The 20860-nt window shown below is 47.1% G+C and overlaps 1 protein-coding gene across 3 annotated transcripts in view; it reads right to left on the reverse strand.

Moving 5' to 3' along the window:
* C14H10orf90 (chromosome 14 C10orf90 homolog) overlaps positions 1 to 19813 on the reverse strand; it is a 202075-nt gene extending 182262 nt beyond the window's left edge. The window contains exon 1 of one of the 3 annotated variants that reach the window (XM_032313522.1): positions 19057 to 19813. In XM_032313522.1, coding sequence (XP_032169413.1) covers positions 19057 to 19296 — 240 coding nt within the window. In that variant the 5' untranslated portion in view covers positions 19297 to 19813. Of the gene's footprint in view, positions 1 to 230; positions 477 to 19056 lie in introns of those variants that run through there. The other 2 variants (XM_032313521.1, XM_032313519.1) reach the window with 2 other exon arrangements.
* Positions 19814 to 20860: the final 1047 nt, after the last annotated feature.

The raw sequence follows: 20860 nt of genomic DNA on the forward strand, positions 1-20860 counted from the left end.
CTTCAAGGCCCAATGAAAATAAGATTAATATATACAAAAGTGTTCTGCTCTCTGCAAGTATGATTATGATGCGGACATTCTCTGCCAAAAGGCAAAGATTTGTTTTGTACGTTTATTCTGAAAGCAGCTGGCTGTGGGCGAGAGCTTGGTTTGGGCTTCCAGTCTACAATCGGACTCCAGAGCGCTCGTTCCAGCCTGGGTCTGCCCCACCCCCACCAGCCGCGGCTCACCCCAGGACTCTCCCTTAGCGCCGAGGAGTAGCTTGGCCAACCCCTGCGGCAAGCACCATCTCCCATTCTGAATCTCAGTTAACTTCTTAGTCCCAAGCGGAGTTAAGCTTTCCACTGTACATTTCCCATGCTGGCCCTTCTCATCGCCAGCATCCGATGGGCAGCCGATCTGGGGACAGAGAAAAGCGGTGGGACCCAGAGCAGGGTGGGGCTAAGATCTGGGGAGTCAGGCACGGTTCTCTGCCACTCCCTGGGCTTCTCTGCTCTGTGGTTGCCTAGGAGCGACATGAACTATGAGTTCTTATAATGGACGTGTCATAGGGAATACCAGAAACCCGTGAAAAGTTTCCAGGAAGGAAGTAAAAGTGCAGCAACATTAGAGGCCAAGATGAGAAATGATTTAAATCCCAAATTCAGCAGAAGCAGCATCTCCCTGTTGCTTTAAACATGATCAAGCAGGTGGGTCTGGAACCCACCTTGGGAGAAGGGGGAACAGATGTGCCGAAGACCCCTCTGGCTGAGCAAAGATTTTAAGCTTCCCATTTCCTAGGCTGTTGCCTTGTCTGGCTCTTTTAAGAAAGATATTTATGTCCATTTTTTAAAGTAATGCTATCAAATTCAGCAACTTCATTACCTTGGGACATGACAACTCACGATTAATTTTTATCCAGCAAGTTCTGATTGACCACACAGTCCTAGTAGAGAGCCCCAACCCCACGGTGAAGTAACAAGTAACAAATACTGAACAGCACTGGTTTGGAACGAGGGTCATCCTCTCTCTCTGGGGTCCTAGCAACTGCCAGCGGATAGCAAGCTGACCAGGCCCCACAGCCCTCTGCATCACCAAAACCTGAAATCATCTTGTATAGGCTGATCCTGTACACTGGAGCGGGGTACCACCAATCCAAGAATTCCCAGTGACGGCGGATTCAGGAATCTGTCATCAATACAGGTTTCAATCCAACAGTGACATCCTGGGAAGACTTGGCTTTGACTCTGCTTTCTGCTGGTTGTTCATTGTACTGGCTTCCTATAGAATAGCAACAGTTTTTGCCCCAAGGACAAAGTAACAAGAGGGCCCTGTGTGGTCTACACTAGGGAATCTCTGTGGCATTACCAGACACCTCTCTCTAGACACACACTCTGTAAGAGCTTCCCTTGGCCCCTTGAATACAAACTCTCTCCCTGACTACAGGGCCTTTGCACATGCTGTTTCAGCTGCAAAGCATGTTGTTTCCTTGGTCCTCTTCTGGATCTTGGCTCACATGACCTGATCATGGGAGTATCTGTAGACACCCATCTCAAAACCAGTTTCCTATTTTTTTAAGATTTTAGAAGCACGCCCATCCTTCAGCACATGTACCTTGGGTTGTAAATCTACATGAATTCATGTGAACCTATAATTGATGTCTGCTTCTGCCCTAGGTACTAACCACTCTTAGAATAAAATTATTTAGCCGTGCTTGTCAATGTATTCCTAGCTGCTAGTATGGGCCAGATATATTGTAAACTCTCAATAAATATTTACTGGGAAAAAAAAGGGATGGCAGAAGGAAGGAAGGAAGGAAGGAACAAACAAACGAATGAAAGCAAGCCTCTTCTCCGGGATAAATTCTGTGCAGTGCCCTTTAGAATCTGCTCTCCTGTCTTCTTGGAGGTCACACCCCTCAAGGATCCTCATCCTGTCCTCGGTCTTCAACTCTGCCTTCCTCACATTTCTAACTATGTCCAAACCTTTCTCAAAAAAAAAACCAGGGGCACCTGGGTAGCTCAGTCGGCTAAGCCTCTGATTCTTGACTTTTACTCAGGTCATGATCTCAGGGTTGTGAGATCGAGCCCCCCGTCGGACTCACGGCTAGGCGTGGGTCGGCTTAAGATTCTCTCTCTCTCTCTCCTCTCCCTCTCCCCCTGCTCTCCCCTCGAAAACACAAAAACAAAACAAAACAAACCAAACCTCCCTCTCACACACGTGACCTTCCTCCCTTCGCCTTCTCACTCACAGCAAGTCTTGGAGGAGATGTGGCCACACTGACTCCGTCCCATGTCCTCACCCCCCATCCGTCCTCAGTTTACCACAATCTAGACAGAGCCGCTGTGATCTGTGTCCCTGAAACGCTTCTCACTGGGCTCTCCAGTGGCCCCCTCAGTGCCCGCTCCGTGGCTGTATCCACAACCCCGGTTGGTCATCTTCCTGAAATGCCTGTCCATTCGGTCTGCAGCTCCCTCTCCCCACCCCCCCGTCCTAAAGGCCCAGACCACGGCAACCTCCCCATTCTCAGCCCAGCGGCCTCCGGCCTCCACCTCATCACCAGCCATGTTTCCATAAAGCAAAGCTGGTTATGTCCCTCCCAGCTTAAAATCCTTAAGTTTTTACCCATCCCACATACAGTTAAAGCTCTATTCCCAAAGACATTTTTGCAGCGTGGCTCATAATGGCTAAGCGTCAGAGGCTCCTGAAATATCCGACACCAGGGAATAGCTCCGTAGGTCAGAGCACACGTGTTAATGCATCCATTAACATGATAACAGTGTTCACGGTCCGAGCCGCGGTCTCCACAGCTACAGACCGTAACAACATGTCACGGGCAGCCTTGAATGCTATGCTAACTTGGATATTATTTCCTAGGTGATGGGGAAGTTTTAGTGATTTTTGAACAAGGCCAGTGAGTGCTTAATGTTCAGTTAAAGTAAAGCAAGTGGAAGGAGACCGGACTGGAAATGAGGCGATCGGAACACTCCTTGAGAACACAACACTGAGATTAGGGTCAAGGACATTCCAAGAAACATGACCCCTCACACTCATAAGGGATGTTCCAGCTCGCAAAGCTCGTTTATACCTATTCCCTCCTTTTGACTCTCCAAAGCCCCTGAGAGGTGGGCAGAACACGCAGACTTCTTATTTCATAAAGAAACAAAGATCCAGAGCGTGTGAGAGACCTCAGTGCCCACGGACAAGAAAACGGGGCTCTGACCCCCAGCACCAGCCCTCCTGGCCGCAGGGCTGGCATTCCTTCCACGCCACCTCACCGCTTGCTGTCCTTACAGGGTCCAGACTTACCAGCACCACTACCAGCAGAAACTCTGTCTGACACCAACGGCGACACGGACGACACTGACCACAAAAGGATCTCTGGATTCCATCAGGAGCTGGAAGCTGAGCACCAGCGAGAGCTGAACATCATGGATACAGTAATACTAGAACCATCCATTTACAGGAGACTACACGCTTTCCAAGGCAGCTCTCGTGTTTTCCTCCTTGATCCTCCCAAGTCCGGCCATAATAGCTGGGCCCTAATGAGCAAATATGCTATTGTTTTTGCTGGTTCTGTTGTTTACCAATTCGCCCTTCGAGATAGCTGAGTCCTCATTATGGATCCATAATCCCTTATCTGCAATTCTAAAATTCATAAAGCTCTGAACTCTGAGAGGTTTTTCTTCTCTGAGTTTGTAGGAAACTAATCTGACAGCCAAACCTTACCTGAACTAACCTGAGGCTATTTATAATATTAATTTATTCCACTTAGTGTGAATATTCATACATTTTATTGCAAAAACATCAGTGAGCTTAATTACAGGGTGCTACTTCAAATCCCGCTAGAAATGTTGTGCAGCGTTACCTGCAGAAATGAAATTAAGAAATCATTGTTGAATCACATTTGGCCCCAAGAGTTCTGGGTGGAGAATTGTGGGTTGGTACAACAGACATTTAATAAACTTGCCGATCCCTGGGTTCAGGTTTTCCATATCTAGTCCCTCATCCAGTTCCCAGGAGATCGTTGGTGTCTTTGCATTTTATGGATACGGGCCCTGGAGCATGGAGACATTCAGTAATTTGCTTCAGGTCACAGAGCTACGAAATGCCAGAGCCAGGACCCTCTCCAACTAGAACACACTGTTCTCAACATTGCCCATGTTAGCACATGTGTGTGCATGTGTGTGTGTGTGCATGTGCATGGGTGTGTAGTTCATGCTTGTGTGTATGGGTGTGCAGTTCATGCGTGTGTGTGGGTGTGGGTGTTCATGTGCATGGGTGTGTAGTTCATGCATGTGTGTGGGTGTGGGTGTTCATGTGCATGGGTGTGTAGTTCATGCATGTGTGTGTGTGTGTGTGTGTGTGTGTGTGTGTGTGTGTAGGGGTGATCAGGGCTTTGTAAAGCACTGAGCAAGTAACATAGGGACCAAATGAAGAGAAAGGAAAGAAGAGAAAAGAGGAAACAGCCGGGAACTTCTAGTCTACTCAGCACCCTGCCTCCAATACCTCTTCACTCTGCCTCTGCTAGACACAAGCAGGGTCTACAGAGAAAACAGAGGGGAGATGCCAAATCTGTTTATAGCCCAAGGATCAAAGACCAAGGGTGGATTTTGGCTGGGTCTTCTCTTTAAGATGATGGCAGACATTGTCGGGCTCCAAAAAATACCAGGGCCATTTCTTTTCAGCATCCAGTGTTGGCGATCTTACTAGAAGGCAGACAGCACCGTACAGGGCACGTTCCAGCATCGAGTGCCACCGGGTTAACGCAGCCTTTGGGGGCTGGAACATACTCTCCGTTGCTAATCTGGATGCGTGATTGATCTTTGCCAGCGCTGCACGTTTGTACTCAATCTTAGGAATTCTCTTCTGCAACAGTAATTAACGTCAGAGCAGTTTAGGGATCAACAGTGTATTTTCTGGTTAACACCGCTCTGCACCTAGCATATCTCAAAACTGAGATGTATCATTCTGCCATGGTTCCCTCTCCATGCTTCATCTCTTCATGTTTACATCTGGTTTAACTTTTTCTAATCTAAAATAAATCAGCATGAAAAGCTTTAGATTTTTCATTTAGATTCTCAATTGCCTTTTATTATGGAGATAATATCCCTTATCTGATTGCAAATGGCGGGACTGTTCCCTTGTTAGGATCTGCAGGAAGATGCCTCCCTCTCTCCTTGCTTCTCCTTCACTTTTGCTGTCAAGGGTGGTGTGTGGTGGGGTTCTGGTTTGGAAATAAGGCAAAACAGGCTGTAAGGAAGATGCATTATTTTGATCATTCCTCCTCTTGTGAGACTCCTGGAAAGCAGCTTCCCCCAGCTGCCTAATGAGAAGTGGTCCACGGAGAGTTCACTCTCTGTTTTCCCGCTAGGGTGACTTCAGCCCCTGTCTGTTTGCAGGGATAAATGAGAACAGCCATGACGAGGCACTTGGCTGGAGATGTCTATGCAAACATCAGGCGAGGGGGGGAAATAATGCCGTAATATGGGCATGTTAATTGCCCACTCACAAAGTCAAATTGAGCTGAACTATTTTGTATATCAAAGAGGTAGATTTCCCCTGCTTCCTTAAGTATTCCTTTCAGCATGTTCTACTATGTTTCCTATCATTTGCAACATTCTTTCCTTACTCGAAAATGTGAGCTGATGAGGCCAGAAGCCGAATCCATTTCTTGTACCAGGTAGAAACCTTTTTCCCCAGGAACTATTTGCGGTCTCTGACTACTCTCCCTCAGTTAGAGCCCCAAACTACTTGAGCACTACCCCGACTTCCCTTCTGAACACCTCAGGGAGTCGGGAGGATTCGATTGCCCACTCCACCCTCTGACTCTTAACTCAATCGCTGCCATTTTTCTTCTTTCAATAGAACAGACACAAACAAACAAAAAGGGACTAGGGTATTTCCTGTTCTTTGGCTCCCCTGTTCACGTGGAGCTCCTCCCTTGGGCCTGTGGGAGAAAGACCTTACTATCTCATACCCGTGGCTGCTGTTTGCAACAGTGTTGTTCACCTAGACCGGCAGAAAGCAGTCTAAATGGGGCCCTTTCACACCATCTCACAATTAGAGAAGGTGATGACTTTTACTTAGTGAGGAATAGCAGAATTGGGTCCTAAATGGCAACAGAACAGAATGATATCCACAGCGACTCGAGAGAGTGCTTACCTTGTGCCAGGCACTGTACAAAATGCTTCACAGGCATTAAGTAATCTCCATGGCAACACCAGAAGGAAGGTACCATGATATTGCCATGCTAGGGTTGAGCAACCGGCGTGCCTGGGATTCTTGTTCATGATGGCATCAATGATAGGATGATAAACAGCTAAGTGCTACTGAGCTATTGCTATAAGCCCAGCTCTGTCCTGAGCGCTTTCTGTCCACCGCTTTCTTCAACGCCTGCAAATGCACGGGATGAAGGCAGGGGACTATCGCTAACTCCACTTTGTATAGGAAGCAATTGACCCTGGAGAAGATGAGAGTTCACGCAAAGTCCGGGTAAGAGTTAAGAAAGGGTAGATTTAAGATAAAAATTTTACATGCACCTGCATCAGGGCCTGAGCCCTCGCCTCTCTGCTGTCCCAATACAACATGATCCATTTAATTAAGATGCCGAAAGTTGTAATGGAAACTTACTACAAGTCACACACACACATACACACAAACACACACACACAACTGCATACTGCATGATTTCAGTTAAAGACATGCCAGACCTGGCAAAAGTTAAGTGGCAGAAAGCAGTTCAGTGGCTGCCGGAGGCAGAGCTGGGGGAAGGTATTGAGTACAAAGGGCACCAGGGAATTTTCTGGGTCGTGGCTATGCCCTATATCGTGATTCGGTGCTGGTTACATGACTGTATGCATTTGTCAAAACAAAATGAATGGTACACTTATAAAATGTATGAATATTAATGTATGTAAATTATACATAAGGCTCCATGTTTTTAAATGTATCATGAACAAGCTTCAGTGGAGGTTAGAGTTTCAATTCAACACAGAGTTACTGAGAGAAATAAGACAGGGACCCTGACCTCAGAGATCTCATCATCTAGTGAAAGAGAATCACCTTATGCATTTTTTTTTTTTTAAGAGAGAACATGAGAAGGAGCAGGGTCAGAGGGAGAAGCTGACTCCCTGCTGAGCAGGGAACCCCATGCGGGACTTGATCCCGGGACTCCAAGATCATGACTTGAGTCGAAGACAGTCACTCAACCAACTGAGCCACCCAGGCGCCCCACCTTATGCATTTATAAACACAAGTTAGCACAGGACCAGCTTCACAGGTGCGAGATGCAGGCAGCACAGGGTAGCGCGTACTCAGAGGAGCCACAAGCAGGTCTGAGGTCGCCATCTTGAATTCCTTTTAATTGTGGTAAAATATACGTAGCATAAAACTTAGCATTTTAAGTGCATAACTCAGTAAAACCAAGTACATTCATCATGTTGCGTGATCATCACCACCGTCTGTCTCCAGAACTTTTCCACCCCCACAAACTGCAAACCTGTACCATTAAACACTCATTTCCCGTTCTCCCTGCCCCCATAGCCTCTGGCAGCACCAGTGTACTTCCTGTCTCCGTGGATTTCACTACTCCACCGACTTCGTGAAAGTGGGGTCAGTCAATACTTGTCTTTTTGCGACGGCTTCTTTCACTCAGCCTCACACACTCCAGGTTCACCCACCTAGTAGGTGGTCTTCCTTTCGCTGTGTTGGTAATGTCCTCTGATGCACACAAGGTTTTCATGCTGATGAAGTCCAATTTATGGACTCTGGATTTTAAAATAATCTTATCTTTGAACTTGTGTTTCATACGTGGAATCCCAGAGGACAGCGGAGGACGCCTGTGGGCAGAAGACAGGTGCAGGGTGTGTGCTTGCTGATTTCCCTGATGCTCCGGTCACAGGCAGCGCCCAGGCGCCCCTCGCTCATGGGATTCTAATGAGCCTACCATGCATGGAAGTTCAACAGACTCGAAGGGAATACAGGGTAAGCAAATCACATCTAGGATCGAATAAGCTGAATGATGACAGCCCCAAGAGGCCATGCTCCCTACTGGAAACAGACTTACTTCAAATGCAGAAAGAAGGCAGTGGATTTCTGGGAACACGTGTGACCGAGCAACCCGACCACAGCCTCTCTTACTCATGTTGCATCTGCGTTAGCCAACCACATGCGCTGCACACACCTCAGAAGGAGACGGAGAGAAGGACCCTCTTAGCCCCTTTTACTCTCAGCCCTTCCTTGCCCAGCAAGAAACTGAAGCTACAGAGTGTTGGTCAAATAAGGTTATATCATGGGGGTGCCTGGGTGACTCAGTGGATTAAGCCTCTGCCTTCAGCTCAGGTCATGGTCTCAAGGTCCTGGGATCGAGCCCCGCATCAGGTTCTCTGCTCAGCAGGGAGCCTGCTTCCTCCTCTCTCTGCTTGCCTCTCTGCCTACTTGTGATCTCTGTCTGTCAAATAAATAAATAAAATCTTTTTTTAAAAATGAGATTATATCATGGAATGAAATAAAAGTTTGAGTTGATTTTTGCAGTGTTTCCATTGTTCTAGGGAGAATGAGACACATACTGGCACGTATGGGATTAGTGCAATAAAAACCACCATCTTAGTGATTCCACATGAGTTAAATGCTTTTATATTTGTGCTAAAATGGCATTATGAAGTATAAAGATGACCGTTAAATTCATGATAATAATTTAAGATCTTAATTTTTCTTTACTTAAGCCAACATTAAAGAACACATTAAAAACCACCAGGACAAATCAAGAGAAGACAGTGGAAGGAGAGAAAAAGACACTTCAGTACCTTGAATAACTATATATCTCCCTGCCATTCTAACGTAAGGACCACATGTTCCTTTGGCACTGGGCCCCACGAACTACATAGCCAAGACTGAGAAAGTGGCCATTTATTGTGGAACTCTTCCCCAGAAAGTCTTCATACTGTTGTTTCCTGGGTGTCTGGTAGCTAGCACGGCAGCACATGTGCCCTGGAGATACAATGAGGCATCTTCCCTGAACAGGACGTCAGTGGTGAGGGGAGCACGGGAGCACACTGCATCTCCCCTATGATCCTGGGGCCCTCTCTGCATATCCATCAGTCACGACCTGATCCCTCTGGCACACAGGGCCCAGCTCACCATCACCGCAGAAGGTGTCCTCCGACTCCAGGGAGGAAAGCAAAGCCACTAACCAGAACCAAGTGCCTAGAAGCCAGCCGTGTCCGGCGCTCATTAGCGAGGAGTTGAGCACCTCTGTAGCTAAAATCATGGGTTTCACAAAGTCTGTGTGACCAGAGGGCTGGATCAGAGGATCTGAGTCCTGTTAGAGAGTAACTCTTTGGGGCTGACCAGCTCACTGCTGGCTGCAGGCTGCTTTGCTGGGAAGAAGCTTCTTGTCTTCAATAGAAAATGGCAAGCAATTTGTTGTCTGCTTTAAGAAAATAATTCCCCCATTTGTCTTCAGCCCTATTTGTTTCTCTTGACAAATTATTATTCCTAAACTCTGGATGTTCTCCAACGTAGTTATTTTTGGAGCTGTCTTGAAGTCCTTCCTGGATGGAGAAGGGATATAAATTAGAGCCCCAGAGAGAAAATTAGATAATGTCTCTATTTGGAATTTGATTAATGAAAAGGGTAATGAAACAAGGGACCTCCATTTTGGACCTTCACTTGGGCTACCTAAAGCCAAGTTCTGTCTGTTGATCACCGCAAATGACGGAGGCTGGAGGGAGTCTGGAGGGAGCCTGATACAAGCATGGAATCGAATCAGAGGCAGGTCCCTTGCGTGCACAAGGTCAGCAACCATCACTCATAATGGCTTCAGATTTTCATCTCAAACACATCTCACACTTTTGTGTATCATATTCATCCATGGATGCATCCACTCACACATGCGTCCCACAATGCTCCTAAAGGTCACCTGGTGCTGAGGGCATAGTGGTAAGCTAGAGGCAATTAAGGGCACCTGTCCTCTGGACCTCCTAGACAGAGGTTCCAACTATGTGCTTACAATTCCAAGGCCTCCTTCTATTTCCCCTTCTGCACAGATACAAAAATTTAAATATAGCGTAGGAGAATGCTAAGACAGCTCCCTAGCTTCCCACCCCTCGGTGCACATGCCCCATACATTCTCTCTCCTTTCAGTGTGAGCAGAGCCCGGGAGGGCTCTCACTTCCACAGTTAAGTTATATTCTCTGACAGAAGGGTTTTGCCTGTATAATTAAGGATGCTAATCAGCTGATGTTTAGTTCATCAAAGGGAGATGATACCAGGTGGGCCTGACCTAATCAGGTGTCTCTCCAAAATAAGTCCGAGAGATTCAAAGCAGCAGATTGTCCTTGGCCATGAAAAAATTAAGCAAACATGTTGCGAACTGCCTATGACTGGAGTCACGCGGCAAGGACCTGAGGACAGTTTCTAGGAGCTGAGAGTGCCAGTTGAAGGCCACCTATAAAATGGGGACCCATTCCCCAGCCACAAGGAACTGAGTGTGAACAATCGCCAGTGATGCTGTAAGAGGGTCCTGAGCCTCACAGCCTCATGTGACACCTCGGCTCAGCCTGGAGACTTCAGCAGAGGGGCCAGCTACCCCACAAAGGGATTTCTGACCTACAAAACTGTGAAATAATAAATAGGTGTCACCTTAAGCCAATTATATAATTTGTTTTATAGGAACAGAAAAATCATACAGAGAGCCTCTGCCAGATTTCTTTCCCCTTTTCTCCTAGTCCATCAGAGCTGAAACAATCCTACACTAAAATGATATTATCTCAGCCATAAAGAAATTAAAAAACCGCCTCAGTTAATTATGCAGTGTGATCACAAAGAAACAAACATATTCCTTGCACCAGAGAATGCTGATTGATAACCCAGTGACCACCACTGGGAAACCTGGAAATATATACTATTTAACACAGCTTGGGCCAAGCTATTTACGTGTACTTGACAAGCAATGCTTTGACTTATGTCCCATTACATTCGGAAAAATTTCAGCTATTATTTCTCCAAAACATTTTTCTACCCTCCTCCCCTCCCCACTTTCTGAGATTCTAATTATATGTATGTTGGATCTGTTGATATTGTCCTGCAGGTCACTCGGGTTCGTTCTCTCTCTGACTCTCTCCCCTCCCCCTTCCCTTCCTCTCCTCTTTCTTTTTCTCTTCCATTTAGAAATTTCACTGACCTTCTCTTCTGTAACATCCAATCTCCTGTTAATCCCATCTTGTAAAACTCCCCCCTCAGAGAGAGTCTTTTTCTTTCTTCTAAGTTCTATTTGGTTCATTTTTATATCAACCATATCTTTCCCCATCATGGTAATATCTTCCCTTAAACCCCTGAATCTAAAGGGAAAACCATAGTTTTATAACAGCTTTTTTTAAAAAATCCTTGCTTTTTAGTTCCATCATCACTGTATTTATAAATCTGTTTCTATTAATCATGATTTCTCCTGGTTAAGAATCATACCTTCCTGTTCCTTTGAGTGTCTAGGGAACTTGGTCTGGATGTTAGATATTTTTTAATTTTATATTATCGCTTGCTGAATTTCACTGTAATCCTTTAAAGAGTGTTGAACATTGTTTGGGCAGGCAATTAAACGACTTGTGGAGGAACCTGATTCTTTCAAGAATTGTTTTTAAAATTCTTATGGGATGGGGCGCCTGGGTGGCTCAGTGGGTTAAAGCCTCTGCCTTCAGCTCGGGTCATGATCCCAGGGTCCTGGGATCGAGCCCCACGTCGGGCTCTCTGCTCTGCGGGGAGCCTGCTTCCTCCTCTCTCTCTCTCTGCCTGCCTCTCTGCCTACTTGTGATCTCTGTCTGTCAAATAAATAAATAAAAATCTTTAAAAAAATAAATAAATAAAATAAAATAAAATAAAATTCTTATGGGATGGATATAGAGTAGCCTTTACTCGAGACCTCGTTTAGCATCTTTCCAAGGTGTGACCCTTCTAGAATCTCTACTGAATTTACCCTCTACTCAGTGAGATCTTTCTATTCTGGATGGTGAGCAACTTAAACGACGCATGGCCCTGAGTGAGCTCCGAGAATTGTTCACCTTATTGTTTTCCAGCAACTGTACTTGCTTTGTCCGCTGTTCTGTGTCTGGCCTCATGGTACCAATGAATATTTAGCCATAGACCCAATTTCTGAAACTTCTTCTCTGCCTGGCTGCCTCCTTTCAGGTATGGTTCCCTGCAAGTGTTAGCTGCAATTCTAGAGACCATTGGGTCCTACTTAGGTATGGTTTTCTCACGCCTCCCCCCAGGAGTTGCCAGTCCTTCTGCCTGGAATGCCTTCTCCTTCTCCACGTGTATCCCATATTCCCACCTTTCCTCCCAGTCACGGAAAACTCCCAAACTTCCATGAAAAACATGTCCAAATGTCCCCTTCCCTGTGCAGCCTTGCCAAGTTTTCTGGGCCTACAGCTCAGTGTAGACGCCCTGACTTGGCACTCCCTGGGATGCCGGCCTCCCTCCCCGGATGACAAGCAGAGCCCGGAATCCTGCCTTTAGGACCTCCGTGTCCCCAGCACCTAGCGCAGTTCCTGGCACAGAGTTGGTCCTTGATGATTTCTTGTACGTCAGCTTTAATCCTTCCGCTCCGCAGGAGAGGGAGGACAACGTGGGACCGACGGTGGGAAGCGAGCACCAGGTGGGACCCAAGGACCAGGAGGAGGCACTTGGTGCAAGAACTACGGGAAGGAAATCTTCCTGAAGCGGACGGAGATACGAGTCAGCACAGGTGTATCATGCCTCTCGCCGCCCGATCCTGGCACAGATGGCTTTGTCTACAGCCAACCTGAACAGCCCTGGGTTCCCAGTTGCTGCTGCCAGGACAAGGGCTGCTCCCGTGTCTCCCCAGGCCCCAGCACCAGCCGGAAGCACAACCCCAGACGAGGACATGACTGAGACGGACCCTCGTTCCGCCGCTCCCTCGTCCCCGTGCAGCCTGCTCCAGGGATCGAGCCTCACAGAACTTTCTCTTTGGAAAAATAGGGCTCATGTGCTTCACACAGCTGTGGTGAGGATCAATGAGGCAATTCAGGGATCGAACAAGAGCCCCTTTTGTTCCATCTCTATCGCTCAGCTTTCCCGGCACACAGCGGCCGGGCCACTCTCCTCTCTGACCGGGCCGCCCCTCCCCCTCCCCACGCCCCTTGGCTCTGGCTTTCTCGACACAGGCCCGTCATTCTGGCTTCACTGCCATCTCCTCCTTGGTTCATGCTTTTGAAAAATACCCATCTGGACGTTCCAGATCAGGGTTTTAGAGCTGCATCAGAATGACCTGGATTTCATGTTAAAAACAGAAATTTCTGGATCCCACCCTTCCCAGAGCCCAGGGCTCTACATTCCTAGACCATCCTCCTGAGGATTCTAAAGGACACTAAAGTGTGAGGGCCATTCACACCTTCCCGGGGCGGTAAACTCCTTTATATCCTTGTGAGTCTTCCAAGGGAGGGTGCGTCTTACATGGAAAAAATGTCCTGTTAATACTTCCTACCTTCTCTCTGCCTTTCTCAGGCAGGAACCAGATGTGGAAAAACTCATGTTCTTAACAGTCCCTTCTCAAAGGTGGACTTTGCAGCTGACCATAAGAACTAGGTGGGTTCTAACCGGGAACCGTGCATTCAGCTCAGGGCCAGTTTGCTGACTAATGTCTGAGTTGCTTGGGAAATGGAGAATACCCAGAGCCAAGAGCATAGACGGTCACGGGACCCTGTTCCTTGGCACTCTGAGTGTGAGGAAGGAGGAAGACAGATATTCGCACCAATTTAAACAGGACTACATGTCCAGAAGCAGCATCCTTAAAGCCCGGGTTACAATTAGCCTGGTCCCAGGGGTCATGTCTCTGTGCCACGGCATCAGCGCAGGCTTGGGGATGGCAGAAAAAGGTATACTGGAACTTGAACAGCAGCAACCCACTTTTATGAGATGTTGCCTCTGCCGGTCCTGCGGCTGTGCCCTTTGTAGAGATTCTCTCCCTTAATCCCTGCACCAAACCCAGGAGGTAGATACCATCCTGGTTCACATGAACACAGATGGGGAAACTAAGGCTCAAAGTGGTCAAGAAACTTTCCAAGGTCACTCACCTAACAACTGGGGTCACTCACCCCAGAAAGATGCAACCCAATGCCCTCACTCTTAGGCACATCACCACCATTCACCTGCCATAGCTCCTCCCTTGGTTTGGCTGAAAGATGACACAGGTCCCCCACCTACGCCCAACATGCTGAAGGACGCCGGCCGTAACAGTGTCAGACTGATCTCAAGAGACTACAAGTGTTCTGGGTCGAGCTGAAGGTCACCCACAACAAAACACTCAGAGTACAGCTCATCTGGAGACCTCAGTCACCAGCTGTGCCTCCTGAGGCAACAAAACCTGTCTCAGTCCTCTGACCCCCTTGTACCTCTTGAGAACCCTGCCCTCTGACGTCCAGCCTCCCACTGACCCAGGCAGGGAGGAGCTGGAAGAATGTGGCCAGTGGGCAGCACCGAGACCCGAGAGTGGTTATTTCATCTTTTGCCTCTTGCGCTTGCTCACTCCAACAGCAGGAAAGCATTCTGCTAAGCCCAGAGTGGTATCTCTTGACCCTGGAGGGACATCAAACCTGCCCAGGGAGCTCCTTCTCCTTCCGGCTATGATGAGACAGACACATGAAAGCTAGGAAGCCATGGTGTCCGGAAACCAAACGAAAAGCAACGGGGGTCTGCGATCCTGGAGGGAGGGGGCGTGAGAGAAGGGAGCCCTATAATTGTCCCCACCAAAAGGCAGTTTTCAGGCTGCAGAGTATAAAGGGGAAGATCAAGAGAGCCTGGTGTCTCATTGAGCAGAGAAGGCAGAGATCAGGAACTGGAGAAGCTGAGCCAGCTACAATTTGGGGCTAAATACTGAAGAGGGGTGAGAGAGAGTTCTAGCGACCAGCAACGGGTCCCTCAGGCTTTAGCTGAATACTGATTTTTGCATGCTTAAGAGAACACTGCAGAAGACCAGAGAAAGAACGACAAGGAAGTAGAAGGTCAGTCACATCTGAGACCTTGCCCAGAGCTGGAAACAATTCATGTTCCCCTGGCTCTGGTGGAAAGATCTCACATACATGGGACATTAAGTAGAGCCCTCCCAAGGGTCATGCCTCTACAATGGGGCTCAGTTAGCCCTTGTCCAGGGCTTCTCAGCCTCCATACTGTGAACATTTCAGGTGGGGCAATTCTTTGTCGGTGGGGGCAGAAGCCTGCCCTGAGCCCAGGAGTACTGTCTTCAGTACCCAGGCCTCTCCTCAGTATGTGCCGGAAGCGTCTTTCCCGCATTGTCACAACCAGGTCTCCTGACTTCCCAAATGTCACCTGGGGCCAAAATCGTCATTTACAGAGAACTAACACCCTAAAGTGTTAAAAAGTCAGCCTCAAAAAGGATCAGACTGTTTTCAAGTAACTTCACCTCATGCCAGGACCACATTCAATGCTCTTTAAAGGAATACAGCGAAACCACACATGCGCTCTGGGTCACAATGGCCTTCGCTGGGCTGTAGGCATATGTCGGTTTTAAAAGTTCACCATAAGGGAAGAACCCAAATGTCCATTGACATTTTTTTTAAATGTAGTATATACATGCAGTGAATATTATTCAGGCTTAAATATGAAGAAACTCCTGTTATTTGTGACCTTATGGAGAAAACTGGAGAACATCCCATTCAGTGAAATAAGCCTAGCATAAAAGGACAAACAGTGCATGATTCCACTGACACGAGGTAGCTAAACTAGTCAAAATCTTAGAAGTAAAAAATAGACCGGTGGTTGCCAGGGGCTGGAGAACGGGAACTCTACACTCAGTGGGTGTAGAGTTTCAGTTATGTGAGTTTAACACACCCAGAGCTCTGATGTACAACAGAAGTGCCCATAGTTAACACCATGGGATTACACACTTTAAAGTATGTTAAGAGAACAGATCTCAGTTGAGCATTCTTAACAACCAAAAAAAAAAAAAAAAAACCAAACAAACAAAAAAGTAACACACACAGAACACAGGAAATGTTCAGAAATGATGGGTCTGTGTAGCGCCTTGATTATGGGGATGGTATCATGGGTGTAGGCATACGCCAAACTCAACAAAATGTATTCATTAAATGTGTGTACTTTTTGCATATCAAAAAAATACAAAATAACAGTTTGCCATGATTCCTACAGTCAGCCAGAATAGAGCATCACTGCCAAATCCAAAGGGGAGCGGGGGGAAAAAAGGACGAGTAGGAAGGAGAGATCGAAATGATATAAGTTCTGGAAAGTGTTAAAAAGCACAGCTAAAAGGTGATGATTACATACAGAAACTTTCTCTGGCTCATCTAATGATGAAATGTATGAGAAACTATCCCCTAAGAGAAGACAGGCGGGTGAGACTTGACTTGCATGCCTCAGCCTGTGCCCATCATCAGAAAGTTCTCAGCAATCAACCAGGAGGTGCCGGCTCATATCCACACTACGGAAGACGCAAGCACATCTCTGAATTCCACATGGTTTCACTCCATGGAGCAAAGGAGACACCATCCCTGCTCGGCTTTAGAAGGACCCTGGGGATGTGGCCATGTATGCAATGTGGACAGCGGCCAGAACTCAAACAGATCTCAGCCCCATTACTCAGTTCTAGCTATTTTACTGTCTGAAGTTTATCAGATATCTACCTGCGAGGGGAGAGAAAGGCCCTTAGCACACTGTGTTTTTAATAGTTTGGGGTCAGCAGGGATCAAGGCTTCGGAAGCAAGGATCTTCAGCACCCTGGTTGCCTTCTGCCATCCTACTCACGTTGCACACAGCAGGTCTGGTGTCCCATTAAAGGCCTGCCATTCTTCTAAAAGACAATTCAGCTAAGGGAATGAGTACAGTTGGACCACCCCTGGGACAGAGTTAGGCCAAATCACCTCTCACATCCGATGAGAAGCAGCATCTCCAAGCAGTTAACAGGGCCCAGGACTAACGCCACATTAGAGAAATGCCGGTTTTATACATTAAACTCAACTCAAGTAGATTTGTAGGTCCTCCTGGGAGGGACTTGAAATTCATAAGGTTTTTACAGAAACAAAATTTCCAAAACCCACTTTCACTGGAGAACCATCTAGTTTCATTAACTAGTACCTCTGTGCATTGGGAGTTCATTTCGCGACCTTGTTCATTTCTCACCCATCAGATTCTCTGTGGTCACAGCCCAGGCAGGTTAACCCATGGCCTTGGAGCTAGTGAGAGAGAAGGTATCACCGGGGCCAAGTCGAACAAGGCCCCGAGGCTGTTAATTGGGCTCTATCATCAGTTCAGCTTGGAAATTGAGCAGGAAGTTAACTTCTTCCTGGAATTCCTAATCTAAATGGTGCTGACATGCCCCAGTGGGAATAATATGGACAACTCAATGGACACAGAATATTTTAAATTTTAAAATGTTTGCTTCTAAAAGAGCAGAGCTCAGAAGTAAGAGGGATAGGAGGCACAAGCAGATGTTGGGTTTTCCAACTTGGCCTGTCCCTGAGCCAAGTGGGCCCTGTCTAGACCACTTCCCAAATCATAGACAAAGAGGACCGCACAGCTGAGGGCCTGAGAGCCATGGGAGGGTCTCAGACTCATTTTAACGTAAGAATTAAGACTGCAAGTTACTATCAAGCAGCAGGCACCCAACTTCCACTTGTTGACTAGAACTGGTAATTGGGGGGTGGGGGAGGGGCCACCAAAAAAGGACAGCTGTGACTATCAGCATACTTAAAGCTTTTTCTCCTGCAAAGATGTACTTTTCCACATTGCCATCTTCACTGTTGCTATGGGAATAAATGAAGTTTTATTCATTTAAAAAAATGAGGACACAAGAGCTGCTCTTTGTCATTTAAGGTTTAAATTGGAGCCATGAACACTCCTGTAAAATGCAAGATGGTATAATTCAACAAGTTTTAGTCTCTCGGGAGGATGGAAAACTAACCTGAATGGAAATGATACAATGATAAAATTCTGTCCCATCCGATTAATTACTTGTGAATAATAATATCTCTGGTTTCTTTCAATTATATTCTAATTGCACACCTTTTGCTCTGGTTGATTGGGCAATGAACTAATGAACAATTATTACTGAATTTAATTAACACCCTTATTTCTGTGGCCTTTATATCTCTGTTGTGAACATGGAAATTCACAATCCCAGGGCTGGAACTGGAAGAAGCCAGCCTTGAACCCTGCAGAACAGGTTCTCGCATTGCCCTGGAATAAGGAAGCCCAGGGTGGGGGACAAAAGATCTGGAGTCTCTGCCAGCATTCAAGCCGAAGCCTCTCCCAACAGCATCAACATTGAAAAAGGTTACCGTTTCAAAAACATTAGTAATTTACATGCTACATTTTTCCAAAGAGATAGGTAAGTGAGCTATACAGGACTCAATTACAATGACATTCATAATTTATTGCATATACGACAAAGATCTGGTCAGATTTCATGTGTGTTTACTCTGAAGGATAACTGCTCGGTGACAAAGCCTAGCCACAGCATACAAATATGTCTGAGTGATATGTTTATCTCACTTTGACATTCTAAACTCCAAAGTTCCCCACCACCACCACAAAGTAGCTTCTGTTAAAGAATTAGAACTCACTCGCAAAAAAGAAAAGCCCATTCTTACAGGCCTACTTATTTTAATTCGATCAAGGCAAGTCCTAGATAATTTTTCTACATAACACGTCTGGAAACAAATGGGAATTTGTTTTTAAAGACAGATGATTACAAACTTACAGAGCTAGGAATATTTAACTCGCAAGAAACATACTGCTGTTCCTAAATGTGGCTACAAATTAACTTGGCAGTCACTATTGAATGTTTGCAAATGCACACGTGTGTCATGTGTAAATGACATTCATCTGACAGGCTTCCCCCATCCCCTATGTCAAAAACAGAGAGAAGAGATGAAAATGTCCTTTCCAAATTTGTTGGGGGAACATGACCAACAGAGGGTTAATTCACGGGACCAGAGACAACACCTGAATGGTGTGTCTGATGAGAAGCGGCTCCATCTCCCCGAATTAGGTTGTGTGCCCCCGCTCCCTGCCCGGGTTCGGCCATACCTCATAGCGGCTAGCTGTCTGCTCAGCTGTCTTCAGGCCTTGATACACACGGATGATGCAGACTTTGGCTCTTCTCTGGGAGGGGAAGCAGTTACTCTTCACGAAATCCATGACCATCACATGGTTTTTCAACTCGGTGCTAAATGTTTTGATCTGAAAAGTCCGGGGCACAGCCGTTTCCGTGTGGCGGCCAGTGGACCCCTTCTGACGAGTTTTTGCAGGAATTCCGGAGTGCTGCATGATACTCGGAATCTTGTGACTTCAGCCAGTGAGCCTGGCAGACACAATTTTCTTTGTTGAATTCAGGTATCGAGTGCAGCAGGAGGGACTTGGGAAGGGCCCTCGCTAGGACCTCGCCTAGTGGTTTCCAAGTCCAGAGCTGTTTTTTCCCAGATCCCAGCTGTCAACCGGGACGGATGTGTATATGTGGAAACCTCAGGAATGACCTTTACGTGCCTTAAAAATACTCTGTCTGGCTGCTGTCCATCCGTCTCCAGTGCTTCTACCTGTGTTCTCAGGTCACTCAAAGTCGTCTCTGATTTCAAAGGCCCATTTCTCCTTCCCGCTGTATTCAAGTTCTGCACGTGCAGTTTGCCCGTGACCGTGAGGTTCAATATGCGTTCTCAGTGTCAGACCCCTCAAATCCAGATGAATTATTTACTGGGCTCTACAAAGGAGCCAGGAGTGATCACTGCTGCTTTTTAGAATTCCTGCTTTTTCTTGCCAAGGCTGAAAGGAGCGAGTGCAGACTCCCGTGGACACAAAGAGTGACCTCAGCCCTGGAGAAGATAAGAAACACATTCAAGTGAAGAAGAGAGCCTGACACAAAAGGAGGGATGGCTGCAAGCAGGCATGGAAAGCAGGGCTCTGTTAGGAAGCGCCGTGTCCAGAGGGCGGGGGTGAGAGGGACGCACTGGCTTCGTGACGGCTCTGGTCCCAAGACAACCATGCAAAGTCCCGTCACCATGCTAAGCCTCAGTCTTACACAAGGAAAATTGGAATAATCATACCTGCCACTCCCAGGTACATCAGGAGGGCCAGGTGAGTGAAATAGCAAAGAAAGAGCCGTGTGTCACACATCACAGAGGCAGCATTTTCAAGGTATGGTTGCATGTCTTCTGCCCAACCTACTTTGCACAGTTCACCTGACGCCTACAATGTCGCAGGGATGGACACGATGCTGAGAATCACTGGCTTGTGAATCATTTGGAAATGCAGGTGCATGATGTGCTCCTATTCATTTCATTTCACGTTTTGCTACCATATCTGTTAACCCAGTAATTTAGAGGGTGAAAATTACAAGCCTGGGATCAAGGGCTGGGCCAGGAGAAAGCTGATGACAGGCACGGTGGCCGTGTTCCGAGTCCTCACACAGCACTCTCCTCTGCAAATGACTCCCTCTTGGCTCTCAGCACGGAAGCCCCTTGAACAATGCCCCCGCTCCACTTGAAAGCTGGGGAGGAGGTGGGGGGTGGGCGCTAAATGAGGAAATGCCTCCAAATCTGTTTCCTGAAACAGGCCAACAGCCCCTGGCCCACAACCACATCCCCTCCTGCTATAGTCAGCAGCTAGGACCCGGATGGGGAATGTTGAACTTCCACCTTTTGAGGCAATGGGAATGCTGAAGCTGAGAACAAAAACAAGGGAGAGGGAGAGACTTCAGAGAGAACTGAGGCCAATACTCTCATTCCAGCGTTCGGACATGAGACCCATAGTCATTCGCTGTGACCCACACAGTGAAGTGGGGCTTCTGCTCCTTAAGCAAAACACAGTCTGTTCTCCCTGTGGTTCTCCCAGGATGTCA

This window comes from Mustela erminea, chromosome 14 (genome assembly GCF_009829155.1).
Source record: "Mustela erminea isolate mMusErm1 chromosome 14, mMusErm1.Pri, whole genome shotgun sequence".
In the NCBI taxonomy this organism is placed as follows: domain Eukaryota; kingdom Metazoa; phylum Chordata; class Mammalia; order Carnivora; family Mustelidae; genus Mustela; species Mustela erminea.